Below are 12572 nucleotides of genomic sequence, written 5' to 3' on the forward strand. Positions count from 1 at the left end.
ATACAAAAATCAACTCAAAAGGGATAAAGAACCTAAATGTAAGAGCTAAAATCAAAAAACTCTTAGAAGGAAGTATAGAGGTGAATCTTTGTGACCTTGGATTAAGCAATGGTTTCTTAAATATGACACCAAAAGCACAAGTAACCAAAGAGAAAACAGAAAATAGCTAAGTTAGACCTTATCAAAATTAAAACCATTTGTGCTTCAAAGGACACCATCAAGAAAGTAAAAAGACAACCAACAAAATGGGAGAAAATGTTTGTAAATCAAATATCTGATAAAGGACTTGTATCCAGAATATGCAAAGAACTCTTACAACCCAATGATAGAAAGACAAACAGCCCAATTTAAAATGAGCAAAGAATATGAAAACACATTTCTATAAAGAAAATATACAAATAGCCAAAAAGCACATGAGAAGGATGCTCAACATCATCAGTCACTAGGAAAATGCAAAGCAAAACCACAATAAGAGACCACTTTACACACTCTAGATGGCTAAAACAAAAAAGACAGTAACAAGGGTTGGGGAGGAAGTAGAAAAAGTGGAACCCTCATACACTGCTGGTGGGATTGTAAAATGGTGCAGCCACGACGGAAAACAGTTTGGCAGTTCCTTAAATAGCTAACCACAGAGCTACCATATGACCAGCAATTCCACTCCCAGGCCTATACCAAGGAGAAATGAAAACAAACGTCCACACAAAATTGTGTACACAAATGTCCACAGCAGCATTATTCATAAATAGCCCAAAAGTGGGAACAACCCAAATGCCCATCAACTGATGAATGAACAAAAATGTGGCATATCCATCTAATGGAATATTATTCAGTCACAAAAAAGAATGAAGTGCTAATACATGCTACAAATCTTGAAAATATTCTAAGTGAAAGGAGTCAGACACAGAAGGCCACAACTGTATGATTCCATTTATATGAAATGTCTGAAACAGGCAAATCAATACAAACAGAAAGTAGACTAGTTAATAGGTACACGGTTTCTTTTTGCAGTAATGAAACCATTCTGGAATTTGATAGCAGTGATCACTGCAAAACTCTGTGGATACAACAAAAACCACTGATCCACTTTAAAAGGGTGAATCACATCTCAGCAAACGTATTGAAAAAACAAACAAGGAGCCAGCCCAGTGGCCTAACGGTTAAGTTCAAGTGCTCCACTTCAGTGGCCCGGGGTTCACAGGTTTGGATCCCAGGCACGGACCTAGGACTGCTTGTCAAGCCACACTGTGGTGGTGTCCCACATAAGTTAGAGGAAGATTGGCACAGATGTAAGCTCAGGGCCAGTCTTCCTTACACACACACACACACAAAACATGAGATACCACTTCACACCCACTAGAATAGTTATAACCAAAAGACATTAGACCTTCATATGTAATCTGATACCCCTAAATCACTTAACATAAAATTTGGGCTTTTGAACATCAGCTGACAAAGAAGCACTTTGAGCTCTGTCTGTGCTGATGCTGCCTGCCAGCAAATATCACGATCTTCACATAGCAGCTTATACAATATTGGATTTTATATTTCATTTCCCCTCATTATGTAAACATGACAGGAAAATAGGAAAATGAAAGTCCTAAACTGATGGTAAGAAATGTAGGTCTCACAAATTTAATATAATTAACATAAAGACAGAAACAATCATTAACTTCAATGAAATGCTCACTTGACTTTAAGTCAATCAACTGTATGTTTGACAATAAAAGCACAAAAATAAAGAACATCGATGAAATGCTAGAACTATTTTGCAAGATCATGTCAAGACTATATGATTAAAAGTAACTTTAACATTTTCATAATACTTTATACTCTCTGGGACAGAACCTTTCTTAAAACATTGTTTGAAAACATCTATCCAGTTCCTTCTGATCCAACTGCTTTAAGTATTGACAGGAACATATTATGTAGAAAAATAAGAGCTTCTCTCTAGGTACAGACAGGGGCTGGCAGCCACAAAACTGGCCAAGCACAACAGTTTAGGTTTAGGAACAAGTCACAAGACACAGGTAAGACCACCGCGTCAGTCAGAGGCTTACGACAACGTCGATACACAAATCAAAATATGAAAGACTGAATAAGTAATGGCCTTCTCCATCAAATAGAATAGCTGTTCAGTTAAATTCTAAAAAGAAGAATCAAAATTCAACCTACTAAACATGCTTAGAGTAACGTGAACACAAACACAAAATTGAAAGGAATATAGAACAATTGAAAATAATATGTTGAGGTAGGAGACGTGTGGGGTGGATTTGTTTTCTATATCTAGTTAAAGTATTTTGGAAATAATTTAAATATATATGTGTATTTCTCCACTAAAACCCTGGTTACTAACTAGAGTCCTGACCATGGACTCTCCTGACCTCTTCCACTATGTGATCATCCGGGCCCGAGGACTCATATTAACTGTCCCCTTAATCCCAGATCTAATTCCCCATCTTAGATTCATTAGCTACAATTTAATACACTGACTTGATCAGAACAGTGCTGAGCAAACAGCAAATAGTATGTAAATATTAGCAACAGGGACGCCACATTGCATGACGCCAGGGAGTGCCAGCCACATAACACATACCAAAGACAGTGCCCGCAGGAGTTGTGCGACATGGCAGCTCCAAGTCCACTTTCTGGTATTGGTCAGTATCCACCTTCTCCCAATGCCTACGTCAAATTTTAAATCACCCCAGGCTGGAAGCCCTCTTAATTCATGGATTTTTATCTGTGTCAGTTCACTATAGTGTGCCTGCCCAGACACACTCAAAACTTGCTGTCAATAATTCTCTCATTCTTTTGTTATCATATTTCTATTGGATTTCTAACTTTCCTTCGTTTACCCTCCCTGTTTATGAAATAACTTCTTTTGAAACTCATACGTTCCCAATTCTTATGAATTTATATCATCTTAGGATAAAATATAAATATGTATTATAATTATTAATTTAATTTTCCAATAATTTAAATGGAAGACAATTCTCTGTAGAATCTTCTATGCTTCACTCTTGGAGAGCATCCAGTACCTGGGCTGTTGACTTACAACAGGGAAGACTGAGTTTCTCAATTTCTGGAGGAACTGGTTAGAGGGCAGCAGAGAAATTTTTCCACCTAATAACAAGCATGGATTCTCCACTTTTAATATATTTTTCTTACTGAGAGAGTAAGTGAAATTTCATAACTGTAGTTGTGAATGTTTTGGGCCATTGCTTGCCACCAATAATGTGGAAGAGGAGTGTAAAAAAGAAAGAGAGAAACATGCTAGTTCAAAATGTGTCTGCAATACCAACTCTAAATATAGTATTTTTCAAAGTTTATAAGCAAAGGAGAAAGTCTTTATATAACCATGAAAACTACACAAGAATGCTTAAGATTTCTAAACGGAGTTGAGATTCAAACTACAAAATGATTGAAAATATATATCCTAGAATCAATAGGATGTTTCCAATTCTCCCTGGTCTGATGTTTCACCTTTTTTCAATTCAGTGTCTCAAGATATTCAGCTTAAGTGCTCAACTGAATATAGTCCTATTCAATGGTGGTTGACTGACAACACTGAGGCTATAACAAATATCACATGAGAAGTATTTATTCTCCTAAAATCTTTTTGAAATGTATTTGCTCTTCTTTTTATAGAAAATAATAATCCCTATCCTTTCTCAGAAATTGCCTCTATCAATATATTCTGGGTATCCTGTCTCTATTTCACTCTTATTTTAAATTGTCAGTTTTCTCCTTATGTCTGTTTCAATAGAAATTCATTTAGTTATTTAACATTTTCAAAGTGTTTTTTCATTATCTGTTCTTCTCCCTGTTTCCTCTTTTTGGGAAATCCCTTATAGGGTTTTTATGGTTGTATATAAATATTTAGCTAAAAAGACTTAGATGTACAACGCAAGCTACTGAAGGTGATCTCTGATAAACCATGAAAATGAAACTTTTTCCTAGTAGCAAAGAAATTAGCAGAGAAAAGGGAGGAAAAAAAGCTGGATTAGTATGACTTGACCAAAAATACAGTGCTTTCTGGTATAGCATAATTGAAAGTAACTGGAGATCTCTAAAAAATAGAGATTTCTGATCTAAAATTGGATAATTATATAGATAAGTCATTGTTGCTGTTTTGATTCTTTAATTATTCTAAAAACAAGATGAAATTAACATACATACTTTTAGATATATTTGCCCTTGGACAATGTTAAATCCTAAAGTTAAGAGAACACAAAAGTGACCTAAATTTTTAATCCTCTAAAGTTTTCTTCTCACTAACACAGATTTAATGGGGTTAGTTTAATGTAAAAACAGAAAAATGGATACCTCAGGGAAATTCCTTTGGATATACTTATACTATAAAGGATCTTTTCACTCACTCAGCAAATGATGACTTTCAAGATTGCCTGCTGGTGGTTAATACATTGACAAAAGGGGATTCAAAGTGTCAAATCTTATGAAGAAGAGAGAAAAGAAATCTTCACCATCAAAAAGTCACATCAAGAATTTTAAAAATTCATTTCTGAAATGTTAATGGTAAAATCCAGTATCTTAATATTGACGTCCAAATGGAAGATCCTCCTATCATAATTCTAACAGAACGCTTGTCTTAGAATCTCATCCTTCTTCACTTTCCTTTATTCTAGGCTGAAAGAGATCGTCCATGAGCTTCATTGACTAAGTTTACTGGCTGTCAGAACTTGAAACAAAATCTGTGTTCAAAACAAAGTCTGAAACCAGAATACGAACTAACTCTACTCTAAACCCAATGATGTCATTTTGCTGCTGCCTTTCCAATAAAGATTAACACAACTTTTGGCTGGTCCTCAGCTGAAGTTGAATTAACAGGCAAGATAAATTCATCAGCCTCTCTCTCAATTTTCATAAATGCATGCATTCATTCAGACACATACTGAATACCTTTTATGTGCATATTATGCTGATAATTTCTGACAACAATTATTCTCAGTCAAGGGGGTGACTATACAGTAAGATCTGTTTGTTTTGTCTGTAGAAAGTTCTGGGTACTTTCAATATAACTCAATGTAAAGGAGTTTGTCACTTCAACTTTGTCCAGGTGTAACTTTGCCTCATTCCAAAATCCTACTTAAAAATGATTCCCAAATATGCTGAGAAAATAACAATGCTATCCTATGCCTCTCAGCTTTTATACAGTTCTTGGAAGAGAAGACGTACAATCAGTTCTGATCCATGAAGGGGTGGGTGCTCTCATCTGAGGGTTCTGCTCTAGAATCTTGTGAACACTGCACGTGTGCAGAAAGAACAAACTGCAGCAACTGAGATGAGGCGGCTGCAGTGTATAAAATCGGGTACACCACTGGCCTCTTATTCTTATACTGCTTTGACATTCTCGTAAAATTAGAACTGGACTTCACTAGCCAGAGTTTATCTAGATTAGAGGAAAATTTCAGATTCCAGCCTATTTGTTTCAATTTAATAAGCTACCCTCACTGGGAAACGCCAAGCCTCCTTTCTCCTCAGGCGTGCGAAGCACACCTGCCCGCCCTCTGTTTCAGTTTTGATGTGGCTCTGAACCTACAACCAGGTTCTCTGAGGGAAGAGATCAACGACTTCAAATGATATGGAATTTTATGTCTTTATAAGTCACCTTTCCACATTGAAACACGGAAGCTCCATAAAATAAGTTAATATTTTGCTTTCAGAGCAATAATATTATTTGCCTTCATTATAAATAAAGAGAATTCATTTGAGACAATGATTTTTCAAATGAAAGTATTAAAACAATCTCATTAAAACCATAACAAAGGTATTTCATGTTCTCAGATCTTTATTAAAGTATATAATCCTGGCTCAATAATAACTCTAACATTTTTATATCACAAATTTGCCTTTCAGTAACACGTAATACACTTAGGCAGATTTACCGCATAGATGGCCTCAGCTTCTAAACACCACTACACTGATTCATACAAACAGCAAACTCACGTAGAGAAGCACCTCTTGATATCTTTTTTGGTACTTTAATCTTTAGACTTAAAAACTGCATAATAAGTAGAGTTCCCATAACATTTCATGTTTGAGACAGGAAACAAACACTACTCCTATCTTATAATTGCCTTTATCTGATCTGACTGGATGCAGTTATTATTAATAACATAACCTTTAAATTTGTGAGGGAAATCAATACTTTATATTTACTCCTCAGAGAAGGCTCAACAGCAGGCAAAACGAGGAGCCATTATAAAATCATACTGCTGAGTATTGCCCTAAATCACAATTCTGCTTATATAATTGTATGCATATCACAGCTAACAATTACTATTTAATATATCAAGATACATCTAAAAGTATCCTTTGGTTGCATTAGTATCAGGAGGCTAGGAAAGCACTGAAGATTCATTCTCTGGTCTTCTGGTCATTAGCATAAACTAAAGCTTTTGAAACTACTTGGTGATCCCAATTCTGGGGCCTATATCATGAAACCTTCAGACCAGCGGCCTCAGGTGGAAGGAGCTGAAGGCCGGAAGACTCCCAGTCAAGGCAGAGTTATCATTAGCAGATCTTAGGAGCACAGGAAGGCAGCCAGAATCACTTGATATTTATTAGAAATCAAGATTCATTAAATCACTTCTCTTTCAGAAAAATATCTTTAAAACTTGTATATTTTCAAATGTTCTTTCTTTAAAGAACATATAAAATTAAGATATTTGTGAAAATAAGTTTCAAGTATACTTGTTTCTCTTCATTTCTCCCCCTTCAAAGGAGTTCTTCTCACCAAGCACAAAGGTGCTAATCTTTAAAGCAAGACAAACTCTTCTGTGCTAAATCTTTTTAATCTTTTCTTTTCATCCTCTGAGAAAAGGTCGTCTTCCTTGGCTGCAGTAGATGTAAAATCATAGTCTCTGGAATGACCATTTACAAAAGTAAATAAGGGATATTTCTCCTTAGAAGAAATTTTCAGCATCTGTAACAGAAAGTACAGAAGAGTCCCTTATTCGACACAATAGTGCACAGTAGGACCATGTGACAAAATGTAATATTTTAGCCCTGAATATCTCGTTAGCTTCTCTCATTTACAGTGATCCAGCGCCACTGTTTTACTGTGTGGCTAGAAGACAAAAGTTCATCAGCATTGCAGAGTTTATTTATAGCCAAACACTGCTCCTCCGTTAGGACTACACCATCAGAAATTAAGTACGTTACCATTCCCTCCCCCAGCAAAGTCAGTCTTCTAGTCACATTGGTTTGAAGGCTTACTAAAGAGCTAAGATTTATCTTCTTTCGGTATTAACAAACATGAAACAAAATGGCATCACTGACTATAGCAAAATATTGTTAAAGACTGCTTGGTACTAAAACACAGGAAAGAAAGCACAAGACTGAGTCAGAAGGCCCATTCTAACTCAGTGCTGCAACTTACCTCGACGTAACCCCGGACAGATCACTCCACCTGAGTTTCATCTATAAAACAGGGCAAAGGCAGCTACTCTCCTTACCTTGGAGAATTGTTAAATCAACCAAAAGCAATAAGAAAAAGTTATTTTTAAAAATTAAGTTTGGTCTTTTTCAAAGATTCCTATATTTGAAAAAGTATTTCTGCAATAATCTAGTCAACATGAAAAATACTGTTCTTATACATAGTAATAACCCACACTTTAAATTACCCTCTCAAGTTACATTACTTAATTTGGAAACGATAAAAGCAACACCTGGAATTTTGTGGGGACCCTCGACAACCTTTACAATCTCTGTCAATTTGGGATTCACTGACAAGCCAACAACCCATTCTAAGCCATTTAAAATCTTTCTGTTAAACAAGTTCTATTAAAAAAATTAAAACAATTTTCATTAAAAAAGGAATTAAATTTTTTGAATGAAAGATGTTTTGATAGAAACAAACTTTTCTATAGGGAACCATGACCTATAAGAAGGATTCTAAAAAGTTTCTATGAATTACAGAGAATGTTGAAAAAATACCAACATTCTTATACATCATTAATCATGATCAATTAAATATAATTTGTTTTTAAAGGATAATTTCAGGGGTAACAACTAAATTTTCCCAAATGTCAATATTCAACTGAAGGATCATCAAATTCTTAAATAGTACATTTATAGATTCTCTCGAAATGTGGCTGAAACAAATACGTAGCCATAGAACACAGATACAATGTTAAATTAAAAATATTTCAATGAGACAGTTAATATGAAATACATTTTTAATTGAATGGAAATGAACCATTTAAAAACAAGTACTTAAAAAAACTAGATGTGATGAAAATTATATCCTATAACTCACATTGTGCTTCTAATTTATAGACTGCTCAAATTTATTTTATTTATATTCTACAAAGGGAGAGAGAAGGGCAAAAATATGAAAAATGAAAAATAAAGAGACACAGGGGACTGGCATCTCATAAGGCATCTTTCACCTCCAACCAATGGCTGGAATACAGCCCAAAATTGCTGCCATTTTCTATCCATTTAACGTCACTTTAACAGTGCAGTATCTAAGGGGCAGGCATCATGATGTCACTCTCAAACGAGCACAGCAGAGCTAGCACTAGCTCTCTCCACTCCTTTCAACATCAAGAAAGAAGTCACTTAGGCTTACTAGTTGTTCATCAACTAACATTCAAATCTGTGCCCCAGGCAAGATGTCAGAAAGGAACCCTCTACCCTTTAATTATAAAATCCACCCACATTTTGCAAACTCACTTGCAGTGTAAGGCCTCCTTATGTGTATTTATTGATTTAGAAAGTTATCATTTTTCTAACTTTTCTGAGTTTATTTAAAATATTTTTAAAGATTATCAAATGAAAAATATACTAAAGGTTTAACTCAAATGAGTTGGGAACTTATATCCACACAAAAACTTGCACAAGGATGTTTATACCAGCTTTATCACTACCGCCAAGACTTGGAAGCAACAAAGATGTCCTTCAGTAGGTGAATGGATAAATAAACTCTGGTATCCAAAACAACGGAATATTATTCAGTGCTAGAAAGAAATGAGTTCTCAAGCCATAATAAGACAGGAAGGAACCTTAAATACATATTACTAAGTGAAAGAAGGCAAGCTGAAAAAGCCTTTTCTGCATTACACTGTATGATTCCAATGATAGGACATTCTGGAAAAGGCAAAACTACAGAGACAGTAAAAGACCAGTGGTCGCCAGGGATTAGCAGGGAGGGAGGAGAATAGTGGGAGCAGAGAGCATTTTAGGGCAGTGAAACTTCTCTGTATGACACCATAATGGTGGATACATGTCATCATACATTTGTCCAAACCCAGAGGAGGTGCAACACCAAGAGTGAAGCCTAAGGTAAACTAGAGACTTTGGGGGATGAGGACGTGTCAGTGTAGGTTCATCAACTGTAGCAAGTGTCTGGTGGGGGATGTTGGCAGCACGGGAAGGGAGTATATGGAACCTTTCTGTATTTTCCACTCACTTTTGCTATGAAGCTAAAACTGCTCTAAAAACTAAAGTCTACTAAAAATGTCTATATTAAAGGACAACTGGGTGTCACAATAAGGTGAGTGATAACCTAGCAGCACATAAACATAATCTGGCAGGCAAGAAATAATTTTAGGACAAATAAAAAGGGAAATGCCAAAGAGACCTTAGAAATTATCTAGCTCACGCTCATTTTATAAATGGGGAAATTGAGACGCAAAGGATTTAAATTACTTTCCCAAGAGGACTCGGCAACAACCAAAGGGATTACTGGCATATCAGACCTCAACAACTTATCAACATGCTTTTCAAACGCTTTTCATAGCTCTAAGCACCATAGCCAGAATTTTGTTCAGGCTTCCTTTTTTCAAAAGAATAACAATGATTTGAAAATTTAGAGGCTGGACTGCTGGCATAGTAGTTAAGTTCGCATGCTCTGCTTTGGCAGCCCAGGGTTCACAGGTTTGGATCCCAGGCACAGACCTAGTACCACTCATCAAACCACACTGTGGTGGAGACCCACATAGAATAGAGGAAAGTTGGCACAGATGTTAGCTCAGCAACAATCTTCCTGAAGCAAAAAGAGGGAGATTGGCAACAGATTCAGGGCCAATCTTCCTCACCAAAAAAAAAAAGAAGAAAGAAAGAAAGGAAGAAAAAACAGACATGAAAATTTGATTCTGAGAACTTTTATCAAAAATGAACACTTCAGTTTTCTTTTATATATTACAATAAAGGACATATTGTGAAAACCTTAAAGTCCCTCCATAATGGACAATATAAAATCTATGCGAAAAAAATTCCAAATTAGATTATCTATATGACATAAGAGTACTATCAATTGAGATACTACACAAAAGATAATGAAAGTTATTTAATAACTTTGGGAAATATTTATTACATAATGTTAAAAGAAAAAACATGATATAAAGCTACATATAAAATTCATTCTCAGAGCCGGCCTGGTGGCACAGCAGTTAAGTGGGCACGTTCCACTTTGGCGGTCCGGAGTTCACAGGTTCGGATCCCGGGTGCGGACATGGCACCGCTTGCCAAGCCATGCTGTGGTAGGCATCCCACATATAAAGTAGAGGAAGATGGGCACGGATGTTAGCTCAGGGCCAGTCTTCCTCAGCAAAAAGAGGAGGATTGGCAGCAGATGTTAGCTCAGGGCTAATCTTCCTCAAAAAAAAAAAAATTTATTCTCAATCATGTTAAAATAATTTTAAATATGTATTTTTAAAAGACTAGAAGGAAATGTAGTAAAATATTAAGTTATTTCTCAATGAAAGAATTAGTGATGACTTCTTTTTATACTTCTATTTTCCAAACTTTCTACCGTATTTCTCATAAAATTCGGAGAAAATAATTTTTTAAAAAACATTGAAGATAACTGAACTTACTATTTCATAGCTGATTTTCAAAAGTGGGGGATGTCAGTGGTTTGCTCAATAATAACTGTAGAACAGGCAAGTCCTCCGTTCTATTTTAATAACATACACTGAAGTGGCTTTACTATCTAAAAGGCAACTTACAGATTTCTTTTCAGGAAGTCAAATATTTTACCACATTTTTTCAATTTGACTGGTTTCAAATCTGCAAGGGTAAAATCTAGAGGACAGGAGTTAAGTTATTTCTTCCATCATAATGCTGGGAGTTGTAAGAACAGAAAGAGAGCCAGGAGACGACCTCTTCTCCCCAGGACAAACCTTTTCCACTAGTCTCACCACCACAGCTGTTGAATTACACCCAGTACAGAACAGTCATACCTGTGTGGTCCATATTCACCACCATGGAGCTACATTTTATGGAGGGTTAGGGTCCAAAGTCAGCCCATAATGTGAAAATCAAATACAGTCAAAATCAATAGTCAAAACTGCCTTCAAAAAGCCTTTAAAATTGTTTCCAGGGTGTTATGCATAATTTTGTGTATACTGTTGAGTAACATGTACAAAGGCACAATTCAGTACAGCATATAAAAAGGAGCACAAGTGGAAAAATGCATTCCTGTTCACGTGGTGGAATTGGAGACATTAAACGAGCACACGCTGTAACCTCCACTCGTCTCCTCACTGCTCGATCTTCACTCGCTGTAATGCAACTTTTACCCCTCACTGTCCTGACAATACTCTCTTCTAGTTCTCAAATAAAAAAGCCGTTTATTAGTGCTATTCTCTTGATATTTCTACAGGGACCAATACTGCTAAGCATTTCTTTCTCAAAATATTCATTTCTCTTGATTTCTCTAATATTTTGCTTTCCTGTTTCTCTTCCTATTTTCTGAACTATTTCTTCTCTCTCTTTCATCGACTTCACTTATTTCTGCATTCCAAAATGCAGAGATTAATCAATTATTGATCCTTTAACTTCTCTATTTATTCTATAGTCTTTCTCTTAAAAATATTACCTAAGTTTCAACCATTTCTCTGATACGCTTTATTATCGTCCATGTTTTATAGATGAGGGAAGAGAAATATTGAGGGGTTAGGTGACTTGTGTAAGTTCACAGAGCTAGTAACTGACAGATCCAGGATTAAAGCTGAAGCAGTATGGTTTTATCATAACCCCAGACTATGCTGCCTCCTACAGCAGTGGAGGCATGTCCCAGGATCAACTCAAATTGATTCATACCAAAATAAAATTATCATTTCTTCTTCCCAAAATTAGCTCCCTTCCAGACTCCTCTATTTCTATCATTGGTGTATCATTTATATTAATTATGAATGGTTTTTGTAAAAAACAATTAACAATGGCTTTAAGTAACAGAAATTGTTTTTATCATATAACAAGAAGTCTGACATTGCTAGCTTTGGTTAATTATGTCCAACAGTTTCTACAATTCTCTTGGCCTTTCCCTCTGATCACAAAGGCTGCTGAAGCCCCAGGTGTTGAGTCTGCATTCAAGGCCGCGGCAGGTGACAGCACGGCATCTATATCTACCATTTCAGCAGAAGAGAAAAGCTTTCCCAGAAACTCCCAGCACACATCCACTTCTATTTCACTGGCCAAACTGTGACTAAATACGAGGGAGACCAAGACAAATCAGTATTCGGGTGGGCAAACTGCTACTCCAAATAAAGTCAGAATTCTCTTAGCAAAAAGAGAGAGAGGTAGCTATTGAACAGGTAACT

The 12572-nt window shown here is 35.9% G+C and overlaps 1 protein-coding gene across 33 annotated transcripts in view; it reads right to left on the reverse strand.

The window, feature by feature from the left end:
- Positions 1-12572, reverse strand: part of ATG4C (autophagy related 4C cysteine peptidase) — a 155475-nt gene that overhangs the window by 55815 nt on the left and 87088 nt on the right. For 9 of the 33 annotated variants that reach the window (XM_070268955.1, XM_070268975.1, XM_070268956.1 and 6 more), the window contains one exon: positions 5792-6946. The exons of 19 other annotated variants lie outside the window; for them this stretch is intronic. In XM_070268955.1, the coding sequence (XP_070125056.1) occupies positions 6779-6946 (168 nt within the window). In that variant the 3' untranslated portion in view covers positions 5792-6778. Of the gene's footprint in view, positions 1-5791; positions 6947-7402; positions 7479-12572 lie in introns of those variants that run through there. 5 more of the 33 variants (XM_070268965.1, XM_070268964.1, XM_070268966.1 and 2 more) reach the window with 2 other exon arrangements.

The sequence above is a fragment of the Equus caballus genome, chromosome 5 (genome assembly GCF_041296265.1).
Source record: "Equus caballus isolate H_3958 breed thoroughbred chromosome 5, TB-T2T, whole genome shotgun sequence".
Lineage (NCBI taxonomy): Eukaryota > Metazoa > Chordata > Mammalia > Perissodactyla > Equidae > Equus > Equus caballus.